Source organism: Sesamum indicum, linkage group LG9 (assembly GCF_000512975.1).
Source record: "Sesamum indicum cultivar Zhongzhi No. 13 linkage group LG9, S_indicum_v1.0, whole genome shotgun sequence".
NCBI classification, from domain to species: Eukaryota; Viridiplantae; Streptophyta; class Magnoliopsida; order Lamiales; family Pedaliaceae; genus Sesamum; species Sesamum indicum.
In genome coordinates, this window is record NC_026153.1 from 11777341 (window position 1) to 11802272 (window position 24932).

The 24932-nt window shown below is 33.7% G+C and overlaps 1 protein-coding gene and 1 non-coding gene across 2 annotated transcripts; both read right to left on the reverse strand.

Annotated features, from left to right (window-relative positions):
- Positions 4723-4794, reverse strand: TRNAW-CCA. The gene has a single exon. It is a non-coding gene; the product is annotated as a tRNA-Trp (tRNA).
- Positions 19087-20220, reverse strand: LOC105171277 (putative F-box/LRR-repeat protein At5g54820). The gene has a single exon (XM_011092334.1). It carries the CDS (start codon positions 20218-20220, stop codon positions 19087-19089), a length of 1134 nt encoding a protein of 377 aa, XP_011090636.1.

Below are 24932 nucleotides of genomic sequence, written 5' to 3' on the forward strand. Positions count from 1 at the left end.
TGATTTTACTACATTTCATTTTAATTTATGTACTTTTATATTACTGCTTCCACTTGCGCATTCTAGTACATCCATAGAAGGTATATATTAGTTATTTAGAATGATTAATAACATTACACAACACAAAATTAATTCCTACCCTAGAACCCCCAATTCGGCTACCCCCTCTCTAAACACACTTGGTGTATTTTTCTCCCTTATTCTCTTCTAGCAAAGGGAATTAAGGGATCGTAACATTCTGGTATGGTGTGGACATGTCTTTAGAGGACTTCTACGTTAGTGTCTCCCGTGAACGAATCAACAAAAGGAGGTTCGAAGTAAATAAAATAAAAGGGTCATTCTTGATTTACGTTTGTTGCGCTTCTCGTTTTTCATTTCACTATATGCCCCGATTTAGTTTTTATTACTTATTTTATTAACTACATCGAACTCTCGGAAACTCCAAAGGTACATCCCTTGAGTTTCATGGTATTATTATATTCGATTTTTAATTTATGAACTTTTAATTACCGCTTTTGCTTGCGCTTTCCCAGGCCGATGAACTCACTTTTTGCCTTTCAGCTTTGACCTCCAAGGCAAAAAGCAAGAGAGCCGGACACTAAAAGAGAAAGAAGGAAAAGGGAAAAGTGGCCACATCCACAACTAAAGCTCCAAGTGTCCCTATTGCTCTAATGGGAAAGGGCAAAGGAAAAGTGAAGAATGGTGGTTCACAACGGTCGTGGGCAAATGATGTCTGCTTTCATTGCCGTGAAAAAGGGTATTGGAAGAGGGAAAGACCACAACTCCTCTCCAACCCAAGTATGTTTATAATTGAAGTGAATGTAATAACTAATTATACTTCTTAGGTATTAGATACTGGTTGTGGAGCTCGCATCTGCAATGATTTGTAGGTGCTGGAAAGAGGCAGAAGGCTACGTAAGGACAAGATAGTCCTAAAGCTTGGTGATGGCAAGACCATTGCTGCGGAAGTAGTGGGATCTCTCAACTTAGCTATTAGTGATCATATTCGGATAGAATTATGGAAGGAAGCGAGAAGTGGATTGGTCCGGGAATGCGCAAGCCGAAGCGTTAATTAGAAATTCATAAATAAAAAACTAAATATAATAATAACATAATTCCAAGGGGTATACCCTTGGAGTTTCTGGGGTGTTCGATGTATTAAATAAAATAAGCAATAAAAACTAAATCGGGACATATGGTGAAATTAAAATCGAGGAGCGCAAGAAATGTAAATCAAGTATTTTCTCTTGTTTGATTTACTTCGATCTTCTTTTGTTGATTCGTTCATGCGAGACTCCAACATAGAAGTCCTTTAAAGATACGTTCATACCACACTGGAATATTGGGATCCCTTAATTCCCTTTGCTAGAAGAGAATAAGGAAGAAAAAAATACACCAAGTGTGTAGAGAGAAGGGGGGCAGCCGATTGGGGGTTCTAGGGTAGGAAAATAATTTTTGTGTTGTCTCATCTTTAGTTATTCCAAATAACTAATATATATATCTTGTATGGATGTACTAAAATAAATCTAGATTCATTTCATAATCCATAAGGCAATATATTCTTTATTCCAAATAAAGAATGACCAACATAGCACTTCCCAAAAGTGAGAATTGCTAGTCAATTATTTCGTTTCCTAGAATTATCCAATATGTTTGATTAGGGGGTGCTTGGTCGATTTTATTGAAATAAAATACAAGGCCCAACTAATTTTAATTAAATTTAATTTAATTAAAATTCACCTAATTAAGCCCACATATATTATTAATCAAATTAGATACACGAGTCCAATAAGTCTTTATTAATTAATAAGTCCAACTTATTAAATAATAAGGGAAAACCCAATACAAATTAATCCTCCATCCAATGAATCTCTCTCATTTGTAAGTAATCCAATTACTTGTGGAATTAATTCTCAATTAATTTCTCGTTCCTACTCGGTGATTTGTGTGTGACTCTTTAGGTTCACCTTTCAGCTAGACTTGGGCTAGTGTTACACACTATTATTAATTAAATCTAATTTAGTTAATAATTTGTGATCAACTCTTGATCAAGAAAATCTATCATCATGGATGACTGTTTAGCAACAGTCTATGGCACTAGAGACTAGGGGAATATCAATATGACTTTTTGGCTCTCGAGTCCAAACGGGTACAATCCTTTCGCGTACCGTCTCCCGGACTTAGTCTAGGGCATGGAGAGGAAGGGACAAGGGAGGGTGAGGAAGGGGAGAGGGGAGAGCTGCAGAAGAGGCAACAACAGGAAGGAAAGAGGGAGGGGAAGGAGGACGACAAGAATTAAAGCAAAGGGAGAAGGGTGGAGGTGGAGATGGGAGACAGGTGGTGGGTGTAAAGGGGGTTTGACAGGGATGAAGGTTTCTAATTATATATATTATTTAAAATATTAATATATTATATATAAAAATTAGTATTTTATTTTTAAAAATTAATCAATAAATAAGTAGGGGTGCATGTGTTACAACCACTCTTTTAAAGGTTAATTTGTTTCATTTTGCAAAACATGAGGTAATTTCATATTTTTTTTTTTATAAGGGGATATTTTGCACATATGGCATATTATAGGAGGGTGGCTTGCATTCTTCCCACAATTCAAAAATATTAACTATAGCTAATTAAAATCATGACAAATATTGATTAACCTTGATAAAAGATAAAGTTTTTGCATTAGTTTAATTAATTTTTTACCGTGATAGAAAGTCGTAATTTTTAAGACATAATCATTATTTTTTAACAATTTAGGGAATTATCCATTGATTTTTTTGCAGTGAAGTCTTGATTTAGAGAAGTTTGATTATTTACATAAAATCAAGAAACCAATACGCCTTATTTAGTAATTAAGTTTGTGTTATTTAATCCTATGTTTTCATGTTTCGTGGTGTTACACTTTTATTTATTTAAAGGTTAAATTTTTATTATTAGGGTTTTTAAATGGTCTAACATACACGCCTATAATTGCATGATTTAGTAATTACATATTTAATTAATTTTACTTTTTTTCTACGTTGATTTTATCATGCTTACTTTAATTTAATTTTATTTTGGTGTTAAATGAGTTTCTATCTATATTTCTTTCTCTCTTTTTTGTTTTTCAATCTCTTACAATTTTACCCTTTAAACTGATGGATTGTACTTTTTATTCCGAAACAGTAAGTATTTGAAATGTTGATCCTTTTAAAGATATTACTTGCAATTTAGTCCATTAAATTCTTAAATTTTAGGAATTGAGGATACTTGTCCGAAAAATTTTCAAAATTAGTGCAATAATGCACCTGTAAGTCACGTGTTGAGCCGTCGGCCATCACGTGACTTGCACATATAATTTACCCAGCTGATTTTCAAAATTTCTAGCAACAAATGTTCTCAATTCCCAAAAAATAAAAAACTAGTGAGATTACATTTTTAATTCTCAAATTATATCACTTATTCGGTTTTAATCCTCAAATAATTCAAAATTATAATATTAGTCCTAAAACTGTCTTTTTTTTTTATACTTTTGACATATTTCGTCAAGTGTCCGTCAATTGAATGGATAAGGGCACGTTTTTAAGCGTCATGCGGTCGAGGAGGGAAAAAAAATGAGAGAATTACACTTTTGGTACTCAAACTATCAAATTAAGTACAATGATGCAAGAAAGGGTAGAAAAACAAGAAGCAAAGATGCATGAGTTCGTCATCCCTTAATGACAAAATTCAGCCACAAACAAAAATGAGTCCCGACTCGTCTAGTTGGAGCAACAACAATACCAACACTACAAGACAGAATGAAACCCAATCTCCGATTTGTCACGTGGCTTTGAACTCTATTATTGAAAACTTGAATGTCAAAAAATCGAAGTGAACGATAGGGTTAAATGCAAATTACCTCAATATGATGTAAAATGGGTAAATACCTCTCTGTGAAAAAAGAATTAATAAATTACCACCTTGTGTTTCAAAAAATGAAGCAATAGTTTAAATAGGGGGTAATTTGTTTCTTTTTCAAAAATACAAGGGATAATTTGCTATTTTATATTTCACATGAGATTTTTTAGTCATTTCTCATATCATAGGAGGTAAATTACATCAAATTAAACTCGTAATATCTTCGGTATCATTATAGTTTAAAATTAATTTATTATTTCTGTAAAAATAATTTTCTTTTACAATTTTTATCTTTTCAAAAAAATTTATTATAATTTATGATCAAGCTTATTAAAATATTTTCCAATTAAATAATAATGTAAATTCAAAAACTTATTAAAATTTATGTCAAATGTAAATAATTATAATTTGAAAACTAATTTATTACTTACATAAAAATAAAATTTCTTTAACATTTTTATTTTACAAAATGGAATTTTAATTATTATAATTTACGATAAAGTTTAATAAAATATTTTCAAATTAAATAATAACTCAATTTCAAACAACGATTAAAAGTATTATATAAATAATTAATTAAATTTTGAATCATAATGAGACATAAAACATTAATGAGTTCAATTTGATTGGAGTTAGAAAACGTGTGACCATTTCCCTCCAAACGAGCCTTTAACGAACATCAAAATGGTGAAATTCCTGGTAAGGTGTGGGCTTGGGGAAGTGTTTTGGACAGAAGTATTAAAAGAGTTGCTACTTTAACATGAACGATTACCAAAGAGTCGCTTATTTGATTTGTACTGAGGAAAATGAAATGGGGTAGGTAAAAATTTAAAAAGAGGGAATTGAACCCGACGTGAATCGAACACGCAACCTTCTGATCTGGAGTCAGACGCGCTACCATTGCGCCACGGATCCACTTGCTTTGACAATGCTCACATTTGCATACTGAATTTACAAAATAATTTATTTTAATACATTAAGACCAAAATTTAACAATATAAAGGAAAAAAAATAAAAGTAACAAATTTAAGACGGGGTGAAGATATATTCAGCTAATGGTTTGTACACTCTAGTATATCAAATAAAAAATAAAATTCGACCCTAACCTTTTTTTCACTTTCTCTCTAGAAAAGTAGCTCCCACCCACTTTTTTGTACTCTGTAAAATTCTCCACCACTCAACCACCACATCCTAACTGGCACCATCGCTATAGCCTAATTGTGGTTACTATCGATGGTTTGAAAAGAAACCAAATTTTGATTGTTGTAATTATCGATTTTATTTCGTTGTTGATGTACATATTATATGCTTGACAAAATATTTTGATAGATGAATAACAAAGATCAATGCATACAGATGTAGATCACTAATTTATGCCATTTGGTTCTGCGGTGGAGATAATAAGTAATTTTATGTTGGATTTGTATTGCAATTGTTAATTGTATTATTAGTATTACGTTTGAATTTGGTTACTATGAGACCAAAACATATTATAATTATAATAAATTGTAATAAAAATAAATGTAAAGTAGAATTTCCTCATCAAATTTCTCAGTTGTATAATGTGATAAAGGGTGGGAGACTCATTTTCCTCACCAAATTTCTCTCTAGAATGCAACAACTAGTTGGTAAGTCTGTATTTTTCCCTCCAAACGTGTCGGCTAACGTGCACATGATCAGCATATGCGTATTTTATTCATTTTCACGACAGCAACAAAAAAAGATTATTTTTCTTTTTTTTGCTTGAATTTTGGTACTCAAATTGTCAATTTAGTAAATTAAGGACTTGAGGTGCATTCCGTATTCTGTGGGGCCAAAAGTATAATTATGGGTTTTTATTTATTTGTAACTCAAAATAATATGTTTTGATTTGACAATTTTATATACTCAATTCTCAAATTCCTAACGTGAAAAGGGTGTTCAACTAAGCCTTTTTAAAATATTTTATAAGTTCTTACATCTTATAAAATGTTAAATTTTATTTAAAAATAAGTTTCTAAAGTATTTAGGTAAAATAAGATATTAAAACTTATAAAATGTTAGGATGCTTGACATAATAATATTTTTAATTGGTAAAATGATGAAAATGGATATGATACCATTAGAATGAAATAAGGGTGGCAAATGGGTTGGTTGGATCGGATTCAATTGATTGTATTAAAATCGGGTTCGGTCCAGAATGAGATCAAATGGATGGGTCCAGAATGGGTTGGGTCCGATTAGCATAAACTATTTTGTTATTTAAATTTAAAAATTTCAAAATTTACGCAATAAAAAGGAAAAAAAAACATTTTTAGATTATTGAAAAAGATAACTACTATTTGTATTACACATTATTTCTAACTAATGACCATGCATATTAAGATTCATTTGTTAAATTATAAAATAAAAAATATGCTAAGTATCTACAAAGTACTACATTTTATCAAAATAATTCATAAAATTTTAAATGCTCCTTTTAAATAAACACCAAATCGTGCAACCAAATTCTCTATATTTGTTGAGAGGCAATTTTTATTTTCATCATATTTAGAATTATAAGTTGTAATATCAAATAATAAAATTACGTAAAAGTACAAATAATTTGAAATAATAAAAATAACATTATAAGCTTTTGATATAAAATTGAGAAATGTGTGTGCACCCGCGCGTGTGTGAAAGAAGAGAGGAATGAAAAAATGCATCTGATTTTGTGTGTGTGTGTGTGTGTGTGCGCGCGTGGAGAAAGAAAGTTAATACTTCTTTTGTGTGTGTGTGTGTGGGCGGGGGGCGGGGGAGACGAGAGAAGTGAGTGTGTGCATGTACGGTGAAAGAGAAGAGTGGGTGAGAATAGTAGTATGGGTCGTGGGTTCTTCTCAATTTTTTTCTTACTTTATAGGTTGAACCTATTAAAAATCCATATAAGACATTAATAATCCATCTCCAACTCATATAAAATATAATTTTATATAACATAAATTCATATCAATCCATTTTATTTTTCAACTCAACCCAAACTAATCCTATTATAATTATGGCCCAAAGTCCATTTGACAAAGTAAGCCCATCATTGGAGGCCCACTACTCCAACCCGGTAACACCCATTGGTTTGACCCTAAAAATCCAACCCATTTCCTTTCCCTTATATATGTTCAGCAATCCCTCTTGATCTAACTTTCCTCTTTTCTTCTCCATTGAGCACCGACAGCTTTCTTCACTCTCTCTCTCACAAATATCTTTGTTTCCTCTACTTCACCGGATATCATGACAGCTTTCCTTAACCAATTCAATGGCGATTGGAAAGTTGTTGAGGCATTCCTTATACAGGATCTTTCAACCCTTTTAAAAAGGGTTGCTCTCCATTTCGATCGAGATACGAAAAACCGACAAACTCTCTTATCTCTCTTTCTGAAAACGTTCTGAGTGAATAAGCAAGCTGTCTGTGAACCTTTGTGACGAGAGATTGAGAGGACTGTAAGAGCTTTGTGGTCTCAGGTTAGAGTTGGAGCAATCGTGGGTTGAAACGTTCTTTGTGAACAGTGCTACTGGATCTGGCTATCCCTGAGCCGTAATCTGCAGATTTGTAAAAGCTTAAGATTTGTTCTTATTATTTTCTTATTATCATTCATTTTGTGTAATATCGATTTGTATTAAGGAGTTTTGTACTACAATCGCTTGTAATAGTTGATTAGGGTCTTGAGGTTGCCACTCTATAGTGGTATTAGGGCCTCGTCTTTGAAATCCGGCTCCTGGTAGTGGTAATGCTTCTCAAATCCCTCCTATTTCATTTCCGCGATTTTCTTTCAATCGATATTACTATTATTATTAGCCGCGGTAAATCCCTCTAAACTCCTACTTGGCCAGTCCCCTGAGGACGTCGGGTATCTAGTCGGGACTTAGGCTGGAAGCTTCGGTTCTATTGTTATTTCTCGCTACTATATCTTTGTGATTGTTATTTCTGCGATTTGTTCGACTATTATATCTTTGTGATATTTGTTTCCACGATTTGTTCGCCTCATATCTGTGTGACTTAAACATATTTCTATCATTTGAAATTTGTGAAGTATTAACTGTGTTATTATTGATATCTCTGTGATATCGAAATCTGCTAAAAATTTGTAATTAATATTGTTAGAACTGTGATTAGTGTGGTTATGGGATAACTGAAATTATTGTTAATTAGTAATCTGAGTATTATCACTACTGTAATTCATTTTTGTAATCTGCAAATTTGGGCCCGTTCTTTGTGAAAAAATTCTTGAAAACATTTCTTAGAAAAATCAACTATTAAATCTAGTCATTGTCCATTGAAATAATTTCTGTCCATTTTATGAATTTCCGTGAATTTTGAAATTGTGCAAAAAATTCACATTATCTGTTAAAAATCATTTTCTAAAATCCTTTTTTTTTAAATGGCCGGTTATAATCTCCAACCTTTCGATGGAAAAAGTGATTTCGATTTGGCAACAGAAAATAAAAGAAATTTTGATCCAACAAAAAGTTTTCAAGGCCATAGATGACAAATATTCTGATAACATTTCTGAAGAAAAAATGTTGAAAAATGATGAGTATGCGTATTCTTCGATTATATTGAATTTGTCTGATTCTATGCTTAGAAAAGTTGGTAAACATAATTCCACTAAAGAACTCTGAAAAAATTAGAAGATTTATACACAGAAACTTCTTTGCCTAGTAAACTCTTTTTGCTTGAAAAGTTCTTTAGGTATAAATTGGACTTGTCTAAAAACATAGAAGATAACCTAGATGATTTCACTAAATTGATACAAGATATTAAATTGACGGGAGATAAAAATATTGATGAGTATTGTCCTATTGTTTTATTGAATGCTATTACTGATTCTTACTCTAATGTCAAGGCTTCTATAAAATATGGTTGGGATAGTGTTAACCTAGAAACGGTCGTTAATGGTTTAAAAAGCAAGGAAATGGATCTAAGGACTAATAAAACAACACAAAATGAACATGAGGTTAATTTCGTAAGAGGTAGGTCTAAGTTTAGAAACTCTGGATCTAGGACTAATAACAGAAGCAAGAGTAAAAATAGGAGTTCTAATAGGAGTAAGCCGAGACCTAGAGATAACCACTATAGAGATGATAAGACTTGAGAACGACGTTGCTATAATTGTGGTATAAAGGGTCATTACATAAAAGATTGTAGAAAGCCAAAAAGAGATAATAGGAAAAGATAATCTGATGAAAGAGAACATGCTAATAATGTCTCGGAAGAAAATGGTGAAGTCTTTTTGGTATTTGAAGTGAACTCTGTGCTATCTGTGAACAAACATGAATGGTTACTTGATTCTGGTTACACATTTCATATGAGCCTTTTAAAGAAATTTTTTCTAATTTCAAAAATAAAAGTTGTGGTTCTGTTTCTATGGCGAATGAAAAGCGATGTGAGATAATGGATTTTGGTGACATTTCTCTTACTTTTAAAGATGGTTATAAACTGATTTTGAAAAATGTTCGCTATGTGCCTGATCTTAGTCATACTCTCATATCTTGTGCTGCACTTGAGGAAGAGGGTTTAGAAGAAAGATGGGAAAATGGGCAAATGAAAATTATGAAAGGTTCTTTGGTCGTTTTTAAGGCTGAAAAGAAGAGAAATCTTTATTTGTGTTCTGTGACTTATGATTCTCTTGCTACGACTGTGAATGAATGTGATAAAGCGTCTTTGTGGCATAAACACTTTGGACATATTAGTCATAAAGACTAGAGTTATTAAAAAAGGCAGGAATTCTTCAAGACAAAATTGATGATCTGAAATTTTGTGAAGATGATGTCAGATCCTTAGTCTTGCCATTCACACCTACGGATGTCAAGCAGGCAATTTTTGACATTGCTGAAGATAAGGCACCTGGGCCGGACGAGTATTCATCGGACTTCTTCAAAGCTGCATGGCCCATAGTGGGGCAGGAGGTGTCTTCGGCAGTATTGGATTTCTTTAATACGGGACGATTTCTGAAGCAGATAAATACTATACTTTTAGCGCTCATACCAAAAGTACATTCCCCTATGACTATTGGTGACTTTCGTCCTATATCTTGCTGCAATATATTGTACAAGATTATTGCCAAGCTCCTTGTCCAACGGTTGAGTGTGATACTGGACAAACTTATTAGTCCGTGCCAAGCGGCGTTTGTGCCCGGACGAACCATATGAGACAATATTATGTTGGTGCAGGAACTTTTTACGGGATATAACCAAGCCCGTCTACCACCCGGTGTGCTTTAAAAGTGGACATTCGAAAGGCATAGGACACGGTGGAGTGGGACTTCCTGATTGCTGTGATGGAGTTATTTGAGTTCCCTTATACATTCGTGAAATGGATTGAGACGTGTGTCACAACACCCTCGTTTTCTATAGGGCTAAATGGGAAACCTCACGGCTTCTTTAGGGGGGCCAGGGGACTTCGGCAGGGTGATCCTCTATCACCATACCTGTTCGTGCTTGTGATGGAAGTCCTACACTTGGGTTTCCTACAATTGATAAACCAAGATGAATTATTTTCCTTTCATTGGAAGTGTGATGCAGCCAGGATTTTTCAGTTGGGATTTGCTGATGATTTGCTGTTATTCTGTCGTGTTGATATGGACTCTATTGGAGTCTTTAAGACAGGATTGGATCGCTTTGCTGAATGATCGGGGCTCAGGCTGAATGTGCAAAAAGCCATTTATTATCTCACGTTCAGCACAAGGATTACGAGAGGAGATGCTGGGAGCACTCGGGTTTCAAGAGGGAGTCTTACCGATGAGGTATTTGGGGCTACCTCTTTTATCTTCTCGATTAACAGTTGCTGATTGTAGTCCATTATTCTTGAAAATTGATAAACGCATTCCGGGTTGAGAGGGTATGGCTCTTTCTTATGCTGGTAGGGTGCAGATTATTAAATCTGTACTCTTGTCGCTGAGTTTATATTGGGCATCAGCGTTCATCCTGCCAAAGAAAGTTACTAACGAAATTGAGAAGAGACTGTAAACTTTCTTGTGGAAGGGGACAACAAACGGTGGTTAAGCGAAGGTAGTATGGAAAGATCTATGCCGGCTGAAGGATGAGGGAGGACTAGGATTCAAGGATATTTCTATCTTGAATCGTGCATTAATGACGAAGAAACTCTGGACTAGGATTCAAGGATATTTCTATCTTGAATCGTGCATTAATGACGAAGAAACTCTGTGATATCATCAGGTACGATAGGACCTCAGTTTGGGTTGAATGGCTTTACCAGGGTCGGTTACGAGACACCTCCATTTGGACGATTAGGGAACATGGAGGCTCATGGGGTTGGCGGAAAATTCTACGTCTACGGGTTTTCCTCCGCCCTATGGTGGACTATCAGATCGAAAACGGGAGGAAATTCTACCTTTGGTAGGACCCGTGGCATTACCTCAGCCCTCTTAGTGTCACATTTCCACAGGGACTGAGGCTACTCGAAATGGAGGAATCAACCAGACTGAGCACGGTGATTAGTGAAGGAGAGTGGCAGTGACCTCCTATCACAGATTTTGAGTGTCTGGAGATCACACATAATTTATCCACCATCCATGGAGGGGAGGACCGCATTATTTGGAGATTTGATCAGGGACAACCTACAGTTCAGGCTCTGTACATGCTTTTTGACCCCCAGGACCGAAAGTAGGCTGGTCTTCACTACTTTCGGGATCACTGAAGATTCCACGTCATTTGTTCATCCTATGGCTTACTATTCTAGGCAAGTTGGCTACGATGGATAAACCATGGTTAGCCCACCTTAACCCATGTATTCTATGTAACGAGGGAGCAGCAAAGACACATGGCTACTTATTATTTCAATGCAGATTTAGTCGACAGTGTCTTACAGCGATCCGGAGAATGGTACGATATTCTTGGCCCAATAGAGACTGGATAACGGATATTGAATGGGCTTCCCAGAGATGGAGAGGTAAGCACATTGTTAATATATCTTATCGAGCACTATTAGCATCATGTGTTTACCACATTTGGAGGGAGAGAAACTTGAGACGATTCGAGTACACCGAGTGGACACCTAGGACCATCGCTTTATTGATTATTGAGGATATCAGGCAGTTGATCCTTAGTATCACTCTACCTAGATCAGTCAGTACACTAGCTTTATATAGACTGTGGCATATCCCTTGGCCTGTCGAGGGAGAAACCAACTGATAACCACATTGTTGTACTGTACTATTATTTTACTTAATGAAACTTACATTTACCGAAAAAAAAAATTATGTGATGATTATGTGCTTGGTAAACAATATCGTGTGCATTTTCCTGCTAACCCTTCCCCAAATCCCTCCATGTCATCTTGCATTCTTGACTATGTGCATGCTGATGTTTGGGGTTCCTCTAAGGAACCCACCCATGGTGGTAATCGTTATTTCTTATCTATTGTTGACAATTTTTCAAGTAAAGTTTTTGTTTTCCTATTAAAACATAAATCGGAAGTTTTTGAAAAATTTGAAAAATGAAAAATTTTGGTGGAAAACCAAACTCGTAGAAAACTCAAATCTCTTAGGACCGACAGCGGTCTTTAATTTTGTAACCAAATTTTTTCTAATTTATATGAAAAGTTTGGCATAAAGAGACACAAAACCAACCCCTACACCCCACAGCAAAACGGCATGGCCGAAAGCATGAATCGTACTTTTCTAGAAAAGGTTAGGTGTCTTTTGGTAAGTTCTGATTTACAAAAATCTTTTTAGGGTGAAGCCCTTTTAACTGTTGCTCATTTGATTAATCTATCTCCGTCTGTGCCTTTTCTTGGTAAGTCTCCTGATAGTGTGTGGTATGGTAAACAACCTGATGTTTTTGCTTTACGTGTTTTCGGTTGTTCTCCTTTTGTGCATCAAAATACTGATAAGTTAGAACCCCGATCTGTGAAATGTGTGTTTATTTGTTATCCCGAGGGTGTCAAAGGGTATAGGCTATGGGTACGAAGCCAGCCGAGTTTTAAGATTTTGATAAGTACAGATGTCATATTCAATGAAAATGAGATGCCTTGCCTTAAAACTTTAGACATAGCCCAAAACGAAACCCGTTTTAATAAGGTGGAGAATAACATAGAGGATAACCAACAAGAGGGGGAGATAGAAACACAAATTCCTGAACACCTAGAAGTACAAGAACAACACTTAAAAAATACGAACATAGAAACAAATCTTGACGACTACCAATTGGCTAGAGATAGAAGTAGTAGACAACCTAGGATGTCTTCAAAACTTAGAGACTACCAAGTTTCTTTAAACACTGGAATTCTTGAACCTACAAGCGTAGAAGAAGCCATAAAATCGAACAATTGGCTTATATGCCATGGAAGAAGAAATGAAATCCCTTAGGGGTAATAGAACATAGATCCTTGTTCCTAAACCCTCTAAATGCTCTTTAGTAGATTGTAAGTGGATCTTTATGGTTAAACAAAAAAATCCAATAAAATACAAAGCTAGGTTAATAGCAAAAGGATTCACACAAAAAGAGGATATTGACTACAATGAAATTTTTTCTCCCGTTGTGAAATATACTACTGTTCACATTATACTTGCTCTTACTGCTCATTACAATTGGGAGTTAAAACAAATAGATGTGAAAACTGCATTTCTTCATGGGGACTTGGATGAAAATATTTATATACATCAACCTTTTGGCTTCATGATAAAACAAAATCGGACTATGTGTGCTTTTTGAAAAATCCCTTTACGGTTTAAAACAGTCCCCTAGACAGTGGAATAAAAAGTTTGATCTTTTTATGCTTTCGCTTAAGTTCAAAAGAAGGGAATATGATCATTGTCTTTACTTTAAGCGTATTGATGTCTGCCCTATTTTCTTGGTGCTATATGTGGATGACATGCTTATCTCTAGTCCTAATCTTAAATTGATTGATGATTTACAAAAGGATTTGAGTAAAACTTTTGGAATGAAAAATCTTGGTGATGCGAAAAGGATCCTTGGAATGGATATTACTAGAGATAGAAAAAAGTCAAAAATTTCTCCTAAATCAAAGGACTTACATTCTGTCTACCTTGAAAAAAATTTCTACGGAAAATAGCAAACCTGTTTTTGTCCCTCTTGCTGCTCATTTCCAACTATGCAGGGATCAATGCCCTAAAAATGATTTTAAAAAGGAGAAAATGATTAAAGTACCTTAGTCGAATGTTATCGGCTCTTTAATGTTTCTTATGGTTTATTCTCGTCCCGATATTGCTTATGCCATCAGTTGTCTAAGCAGGTATGTGTCTAACCCTGACCCTCCATATTGGGAGGCCCTGAAATGGCTCCTTAGAACCTTTGTGGTTCTATTGATATCGGTATTACTTTTTCTAAACTCTCTGATAACATTCATTTGATGGCTATGTGGATTCGAATTATGCCAAAGATAGGGATAGTAGAAAGTCTATTACATCTTACATATTTTCTTTATGTGGTTCATGCATTAGTTGGAAGTCTCAATTACAACACATAGTTGCATTATCCATTACTGAATCCGAGTACATAGCTACCACAGAAGCCTTTAAAGAGGCAATATGGTTGGAAGGTTTGATTAAAAAAAATTGGCTTTCTTAAGAACAAACTCATTATATTTTCTGATAGTCAGTCGTCTATACAATTATGCAAAAATCCTGTGTTTCATGATAAGACCAAGCATATAGATGTTAGATATCATTTCATCCGAGATATCATTAGTAAAGAGCTTATAAAGCTCGAGAAAATCAAAATTGATTATAACCCAGTCGATATGGGTACTAAATGCTTGCCTGCTGAAAAGTTTCTTCTGTGTTTGAAAATTCTAAATCTTATTCCCGATTAACTATTGTGTTGGAATCTTTTAGTTTGTTGTAAGTTGCAGGTACGCATGGAGGATGGCAAGGCAATGATGAATTAGCCAGATCCTAAAAGACTCCTAACCTATGACCTTGAGTCTTTGGCCCAAGGTGGAGCATGTTATAATTATGGCCCAAAGTCCATTTGACAAAGTAAGCCCATCATTGGAGGCCCACTACTCCAACCCGGTAACATCCATTGGTTTGACCTTAAAAACCCAACCCATTTCCTTTCCCTTATATATGTTCAGCAATCCCTCTTGATCTCACTTTCCTCTTTTCTTATCCATTGAGCGCCGACAGCTTTCTTCACTCTCTCTCTCTCACACAAATCTCTTTGATTTGTTTCCTCTACTTCACCGGATATCATGACAGCTTTCCTTAACAATTCAATGGCTATTGAAAAGTTGTTGAGGCATTCCTTATACGGGATCTTCCAACCCCTTTAAAAAGGGGTGCTCTCCATTTCGATCGAGATACAGAAAACTGACAAACTCTCTTATCTGTCTTTCTGAAAACATTCTGAGTGAACAAGCAAGCTCTCTGTGAACCTTTGTGACGAGAGATTGAGAGGACTGTAAGACCTTTGTGGTCTCGGGTTGGAATTGGAGAAATCGTGGGCTGAAACGTTCTTTGTGAACAGTGCTGCTGGATCTGGCTATCCTTTAGCCGCAATCTGCAGATTTGTAAAATCTTAAGATTTGCTTTTATTATTTTCTTATTATCATTCATTTTGTGTAATATCGGTTTGTATTAAGGAGTTTCGTACTCCAATCGCTTGTAATAGTTGATTAGGGTCTTGAGGTTGCCACTCTATAAATCCAATCCAAGACTAGTTGGATTGAGTTCAGGCCATGGGTCTAAACCCTTCTTGACACTTTTAAATCAAATAAATTGTTATTTGTTGACATATTTTATTTTAAACTATTTTAAAATATTTTGATAAATAGGGCACATTAGTTTAATTCCAAATAAAAATTTAATAGGTAATCGTTTTACAATATCAAAAAATGATGAATTATTACCTAAATTTTTTAATAAAATTAATATATATGTACATCATGCTAGATGGATACTAATACAGATATATAATTGTATTCTCTTTGTTAATGAAACGACTATTTTTGATCGTATAATTATAATATCTTGAATTTATATTTTTCAGTAAATATAATATCAATACCAAATTATTTTATTTAACTATAATAATTTATTATTAAATAATAAAGTATTTTCTCTTTCTTGAATATTAAAAAAAATAATTAGCAAAAATATTTTTTAAATGAGAGAGAGAGAGAGAGAGAGAGAGAATAGAGAGTGTCTGTGTGTATGTGTTAGGGGGGGGTGAGAGTGTGTATAAGTGTATGAATGAGAATATTTTATTATGTTAATATAACTTATAAGATCTTTTAAAAAAAAGTTTGGAAAGTTCAACGTTTTTTTTAAAGATTTTATAAGATCCAAAATATCTTATTTTGAGATTTTATAAACTCTTTAAAAAAAATAATCAAATTAATATGTAGAGCTTATAAACTCTCGAACATCTTATAAAATGTTTTAAAAACTTATAAGTTTAGCCGAACATCTTATAAGATGTTTCTTAGACTTACCAGTTTAGTAAAGTAAAAAATAAGTCTACGGGCCTTACTTTACTTGTGATGGGCTGGCTGGGCACATAGTGTTTACATAATAGGTTTAGTCAATAAAATTCAGGAGACATCAATAATATTTAATAACAAAATTAATAATAATATCAAATATGTTTTTCCCCTCCCGGTGCTTAATAAATTTGTCTGGTGAATAAATATTGGTGCCATATATTTTTGTTATTAACAAGAATATTAGGGGCAAATTCGTAATAGATGCAGAAAATTTGGGGATAATATGGACAAGCCAAAAATAATAACTTGAGCCCATGTAAATGGTGATTACAAACCCATATCAACATATGGGTCGGCAATTACCATTTAATCCCCAGTAGTAGCGACCTTGGCTGTTAAATGTGTGCCTAGGTAAAATAAAAGTAAACAATTAGTTAACCAGTATTGGGCCGGATATAAGATCTTATCCTAATAAGAAAAGGGACCTTAGTATATTATTTTATTACATATTGTGTATGTGTAGGTTCTACATTAATTTGTATTCCTAACAATTATTAAAGTTTGCAATTTTTTTTGAAGTTATAAATATTTCTTAAAAAGTAATAAATGAAGCTTATATTATTCAAATTTTAAAAATATTGAGGTAAATTTCAATAGTTTAAGCAACTTTACTATGTCAAATGAAAATTTTAAACAAGTCTAATTCTAATTTACTTTTATAAAATTCTATATGTAACAATTCGTAGAAAATTGACTAGAAATGTATATTTTTAAATTTGATGTGCATAAAGATAAGTTGGTCCAAAGAGGTCCAAACGATCCAAAAAGAAGAAAAAAACGAGACGCTCATAATATCTTAGGAGGTCCAAGTCATGAGAGACCCCAAAAACACGAGATAGACTGCCTTGATAGGTGCCCCCTAAAAAGTAAACAGGCGGGTGGCGGTGCTTCCTAGATACTAGATAGGCGGGCGACCTTAGCAGGTGCCCCTAGAAAGTAGATAGGCGGGTGGTTTTAGCAGGTGCCCCCTGAAAACTAGATAGGCGGGCGACCTTGGCAGGTGTCACCTTACAAACAGATTGGCAGAGGAAGGAGGCTTGTTTCCTTAAGATCGTTCCAAGATGGAAGGTCACTGGGCTTGACCAAGGAGGAGTCCCCTAACCCAGAATCTGTCCAAGGATGAAATCTGCAAGCTTGGCCCAAGAAGGAGGCCTAGTACGAAAGCCTGCTGCATCTTTCCAAGGCTATCCCGAAAGGAGGAAGGTGCTCTCAAGGGGTTGGACTCTTCAGCCTAAAAGGACTCTCACCAAGTAGGTGTCTGCATGAAGAAGGAATCCCCCTTCATCCGAAAACTTGCTGCTTAAGGAACAGATAAGGTGCAACCGTATCCCTCCTGAATCCCACCTTCCTTGCTAGGCATGCAAATCCCTCTCACCGAAACTCCTTACAGAGGGACTCCTCCTCTATAAATAGGGGGTAACCCTCAACAGACAATCCCCTTCCACAATCAAGAACCTCGCTTGTTGATACTCTGCTTCTCTAATTTCATGCTCTTACATACGAAATTCTCACTTTTATCATAATTTTTCGTCATAATTCATTTTTATATTTCTCTATTCTTAAATTCAGAATTCACTTAAAGATCGAAGTGCTAACCTTTTGTTTTGCAAGTTCTCTTTCTCAAGAGCTTTCACTCCATTAGCCAAATCTAACATCAAGATCCAATACCTTAGGACCCATGCTAAAATCGCACGCATCAAAATTATTCAAAAAAAAAAATTCGTTCTTTTTATTTCAAGAAAGAAAATAAAAAAATTATATTTTTAATTTTTTTCATATTGGGAAAAACAATTAATAGACAAATTGGAAAAGAAAAAAAAAATAATGAAAAGAAGGAAAAAGAAATAAAACTAGAAAAATCTCAATCATCTTCTCAACCGTATTTCTCTTGGGCGCCCTGTTCCAGTCTCCCCCCTACCATTGCTGCGGCATCTGGCATTCACCAATAGCCCGCCACCTTATACCCGCCAACAACTACAATCCCTTACCCAAGTAGATCGCTCGGATGCCCGATTTGGGTCTCCAAATAGTTCCTCGCTCAAATATGCACTCCTCGCAACTATAGAGAAATCAGAAGTAGTTTCATCCGTCGCAAACGCTGCGATGAAGCAGCATCTGTCAATCAAAGATCCAATTGAACACTAACCTCAAACCACCACGCCGCGGCGGCGCTTACGAGGGACTATGTCTATCGTCGTCAAAGAGCCTTGGCTGGTCAAAATACACAATGGGGAGTGGTGGTGCAAATTGTGAATTTGCAATGGCCGGTAATGGAGTGGTGATGATTGGAACTGGGAAAATTAGAGAAACAAGGAATAAGAAAGAGAAAGGTTGGGTGAGGAGCACTATGCAAAGAAAAGAAAAGGAATAGAAAAGTGCACCCAATCAAGTAATCACGTGGGTTTTTTTGATCATTTGTTTTAATGTGTGAAATTTTAATATTTATAGAATAAAATATCAAAATTAATTTGTAGAGAATTATATATTTATACAACTAAAATTATAAATCTTTTCAATAAATATTACATGTAAAAGGAGTTAATTAGCTCCAAAATTTACAAAAATATGGAAAAGCAAAACAAATAAGTTTCATCTGCATTCACAAGTTTCGGATTTGATGCAAAAGAACTTCTATAGATAGTTCTAATTCCTATGAAAACTCAGATCAAAATCAACCCTCTAACACAACGGAAGTCGTCAAAATCCAATCTGAATTCTTTCCAGGGCATTCAAAGCCCCTGAAGATCTACATCATAGCTATCGTACCTAAAACGACCCAGACGACGAGTGTCGAGTTGAATTTCCTTAAGTCTAGCACAATCACATATACACAGATCCAAAATCTGAACGCTGGAAATCCGAATTCTTTCCAGCGAGCAGCACCTGTTAACTTCCAGCTTGTCTAGTCCTGAAAACTCTGGAATTACTTGAAAAAAGTCATCTGTTATGTCAGTATCGTGCAATCTCAGTTCTTTGAGGTTTTCATACTTCTCGGAAGCCTGAAGACTACCCCGGACGCTGGCAGAACCCCCGCCGTAACTAAGGGAATGTAGATTTGGCGCTGCAACGGCCACGATCTGAACCTGATCTCTACCAAGATACAAATCAACACTCTCCAGTTTCGGGCCAGCAACTCTTAAAACCTGGAAACCTTTGCAGAACCGGAGGCTGAGTTCTTCAAGAAGGCAAGAACTGGAAATAATACCCTGTAAGGTTTCTTGATCGATATAAACCTGTGAAAGCCTGAATTTTCGCAAAGAAAATCCAATCCCGGTACTAAATCTTGATGCAGTAAACTGACAGCCGAACAAATCCAGGTTTTCCAATGACTTAGCACGAAAAAGGGACACAGTTAAATTGTAGTACCAATGTCCCCCTTTAGTCGTAGCCCTCGTGTGATAGGCAAGAACCAAGTCTTCAACATTGTTTTCTATCGCATAATTTAACCACCTGTCGAGATTTCTGTGATATCTGAGTCTACAGCCCTGGAAATTCACGACAGCCTGGAATTTTTCGATATTTGTAAGCCCTTCACGATTAGTCAAGAATTCATCCACGTAGTCACAGAAATCTTTGGTAATTTCACTGTGATTCTTGTGGGCTGTTCTTGAGTATACGGATTCTTGGAAGGAGTATTGGTTGAAATCCAGGATCGGGAATGATTTCCAGGTGGCATTCCAGGTTTTGGACAGGGCAGAGGTTTTCGCAGCGTCTTTCGTGGGAAGATAGGATAGAATGTCATGCAAGATGGGTTCAGGCAGGCTGGAGATTTTGTCCTCCTCGTATTTGTTTTCCAGGGCTTTTGAGTTTAGATTGCAGTGATTTTTCATCTTCTTCGGAGTTTCTGAAACCTCGGAGAACATTATGAATATAATAACTGCATGAAAACTTTAAATATAGTAACTACGTAGCTCTTTATATATATATAGTATGACATGCAGGTTCGCTTACCTATAGGAGTCTGATGCGAACATAGGTCTTTTGTTTTGGTTTCCTTTCTTGAAAAGGTTTGGGAAATCTGATATGATCCTTAAATTTATTTTTGGCAACTCTGATTTTCACACGTTTTCAGTCAAAATTTTGTTTTTAGAATAATTATGTATGGAGAATACCATTTTTGATATGTGAAAATTCTTATTCAATTGGCTGGGCGTCAGATCACTGAGGGTGACTTCATCCTGGTTCGTTAGATGGGTTGAGTCTTGCAGTCAAGTTCTCTTCTGTTTTGCCTTTGCACTTGAGGGCTACTTTCCGTCTGGCCAAGGGAACCTTTACATGCCTCCGTTATCTTTTGGGAGCTCTATGCCTTTATAGATATTGTTTATTTGAGATTGTCCCTTGGCCCATAAATGACACGAGGTTAGAATCGAATTACTTATATAATAAATATAATTATAAATATTGTGTAATTAATACAAACGTAATCAGCTCTAGTTCAAAATAAAAATCATTTTTTTTACTCTTTCTTGTCAAGGGATTATTATCTGATTTATCACATACACACACATACATATAGTATCTATATCGACACCGATATAAAAAAGATAATCATATTGTCATACCAACTATTAAATATTTAAATTCATTCCTTAATTCATTCCATCCCTTCATTAAAATTTGGTCATGATACCTAGTAATCGAATATTTTTAATAAATTTAATTATTAAAATACCCCTCAAATCTTGTACAGTATATATACCGCTCAACTTTTGGCACATATTTTGTTTTTTAAGCCACACTATCCGGTGATTGATAACCAATCCATCAATAAAAATATTAATTATTTATATTTTAAATATTTTATACACAAATTAAATATGTCTTATACCGCTAGTATATATCTATAGTATTATAAAGAAAAGAAAGGCTATAAACAGAAGTAGAACACCACTGCACTAAATTTTTATGATCCAAAAAATATCTTTCAACTAATAAATAACTAACTCATTCAACTTTTCAAGTTTTACGTTAATTGATAAGTTAGTTTATTTATTTATTCTTATTTTAATGTGTATTAATTTATATATTTTTATTTTGATTTATACTATATTTTTAAATGTGAAAAATATTTATTACGTGCATGCAAAGACGGTGTGCCAACATGCAGACAATAGAACTCAACATAGACGTTTTACACTTCATGAAAATCTTCGTTAAGTGGTGAAGATAAGGCAAGAATTTTGGGGTCCAAACTTAAGGAAATAATGTCAATGTAGCAACAATACATAATTCTTACAAAATTATGGAATTCGTTTATACTAAATTTAGGAAGAAAAATATTTACTTCATAATTTCTGATAACCGATTTTAGTATCTAATTGTCCAATATTTGCTAGAATATTTACTTATGAAAGTAATCGTTGCTTGTCAACAAGAATTTTTTTTAATTTTGTTTGTAGCAAGGGAATAGATTCGTTGATAATATTTCCACTCACATATTTGAATATTAAAAAAAATTTAGTCATTCTACATCGTATATAGAGATTGATAATATTAATTACGATATTGAATTTCAACTGATCATTAACATATTTTTTTTGGTTGTTAATTTCGATGCTAATTAATAATTATTTTAATTTTTTAAAAATTCTCAAATTAAATTACTTTAAAATTTTACCTATTTGATCAATTATAAAATAATATAAATAAAGATTAAATATATTTTGCACTCCTGAAATATGCCTGTAGTTGTATTTACCCTCCTAAAATTTGAAAAGTAGTAAAAATCCCTTATGACAAAATAATTTGGCATTGACAGGACAAAAATGCCCATTGTACTTACCCCATATACTTTTCATTTTACTCCCTAAATTATATATTTTTTAAAAAGAATATATCTCCCGCAAAACCACTTTTAAAATTTTACTTAATTCTTTTATTAAAAATGATGTTTAAAATTTCAAGCTTTTATAAATTATATAAGATACAAAAAACAAACACAATATGTGGAAATATGTCTTACGAAGTAAATTATTTATATTAAAAATTACATGTAAATGTGTAAATCGTGAAGCGTAACTATATACATTATGCATATAACTTTATAAAAGAAAAATATTATATAACTTATGTATTTTATATCCAACTACATGTACAAATATTTAAAATTAAATATGCCATATATATATTACCCACAAAATTATGGAATATTATAGATTAATATGTATATATAGATTTGTATAATTTATAGTAAATATGTATATATGTTCGATATAATAATTTAAAATTGTTTTGACAATATTTTGAGAAAAAGTTCAATATATATATAATTCACTACAAGAATACAGGGTATCAGAGACGGAAATTTCCATCTCTAAAATTAGAATTTTCGTCTCTAAAATAAATTAACAACGGAAAAATCCGTCACTGCAGTCCGTAGCTGTAAACCCCGTGGCTAAATATTCGCGACGGAAATATTCCGTCTCTAATTCTGAGACGGAACATTTTCGTGCTGATTCTGTCGACAAACAAGAAGAAAGTTTAAGCGTAATCCCTCTTTGATTTTCGTAGGCAATTCTCTTATTCCGTCGATAAAAAAGAACTTTCCGTCTCTAAATGTAAAGTATTTGTTTGTTAATTCTATCTCTAATTCCGTCTTTGAAATGCAGAAAAGGTTCCGTCTCTAAAACCTTACAAATTTCCGTCTCTAATCCGTCTCTGATTCGGCCTCTAAATTTTCAAATTTTCCGTCTTTAATTTTTGTTGGTTTTTTTTGGGCAGATTTTTTAATTTCTGTACTCAAATTAATATCATGATCATTATACCATCAAATACATTCCACCAATACCTAAATCTGAATTTTTCAAACAAGAACAATAAATATTAACAAAAAAGATACTCATAATACAACAACGCTAATATAATTAATGTCATTGTATCATCCAAATACTACCAAATAATATCAATGTCTGCACTGCCAAGTCAACAAATATAAGTGAACGTACAACCCAAGTCAACATAAACTAAGTCATAAACAACCAATAGAAAAAATATACTAATTATCTTTTCTGGAATGTTGTTACTCTTTCTGTCTAGACCCACCAGCAAATTGATGGTTTGTGTATCCCAGATCTTGAAGTAATTTTCAAACTAATTCTTGTAGGTCTTCCTCCCTCTTCCGAGCCTCTTCCTGCCTCTTTCGAGCTACTTCAAGAGCAATTTCAAGCAATTTTCTATTTTCTTCTTCTCGTCTTGAAAATTCTTCTTCCATCTTTATAGCATTAGAACGCATGTCCTCGACAGCTTTTGTTAAATCATTAATCTTCTATTCAGATGCTTTAAGAGTAGAACCGACCAAACTTGAACTTGTAGATGAGGAGCTATATCCAAATCCATATAAACGTCCTTTAAAAGAACCTCCAGTGATATCATACCAAGTTGAGATATCAAATGAAAACTGTGAAGAAACATCAGTACAACCTGTTTTTCCAAAGTAGTCTTCCTGTGCAAGTAGAATAGATACAAAGGAATATTTATTTAATAAAAGTCTAAAAAAATTTCTCAACCAATATTTAAATCCAATAATAAATTATACTTACACTAATTCTTTTGGATTTGTTGTCGATGAACTCTCCAATTCCTTTGTTCTTTCTATGGCATCTTTGAAATAGCTGAAGATCAGTCACTTCTCTACCAAGTTCTTTTTCCTATAGTTTACAAAACAATATTAATTCACATGCCAATAAATTGCATAAAAGATATCTAAAAACTTTATGCTTCAAACTTACCATATTTTGCCTATGTGTCCCTACAGGAATAGAACCACCAGTGTATTTTGTTATCGAACCATCTTTTTCAATCAAACGATTTTTTCGGGCAAAGCAAAAATAACACAAAGCAAAAATTATGTAGCTTTTGAAATGTTATGTAAAAAAAAAAAAAAAACAGAGGCTTAAATGCATTTTTTTTCCAGTAACTTAGGATATTTAGCATTTTCATCTTTTAACTTTTTACATTAGCAATTTGGTCCTATATCTTTTTTAGTTTTGCAATTTCAATAATTTTTTTCCCCATAGTTCACATTTCTCAACGAAACAATGCATTTGCATCTCATGTGACCTTTTAGAGTTGAGGTTATATTGCTCGTATTTGTCAATATTTTCTTTAACATTTTAAGTAGCATTTGGTCTTGCATCAGTTTCAATTTTGCAATTTTATTTTTTTTTCCTCCGGAGTTCACCCTTCTCGCCAATAGAGGTGAACTCTTCAAAAAAAAAAATTAAAATTTCAAAAATTGAAAAGATAAAGGACCAAAAATTAAAAGATGAAAACATCAAATAGTTTAAGTCACGGAATCAAAAATGCATTTAAAACTAAAATATATATATTAGGATTGAAAATTTATATAGTATTCATACATATTTTTCATACTACTCATAAATATCCGGTAATATTTATTTACAATAAAAATTATATAATAATTCAAATTACATTTTTTAGAAAAATAATTGCAATATATATTTTAAGGGGTATAAATAATAAAGATATTTTCATCATGAAAATTTTGGACCCTATTTTAAGGGGATTTGTTAACCTTTTTATAATTTAGGTGATAAAATTGGCTATATGCATACTT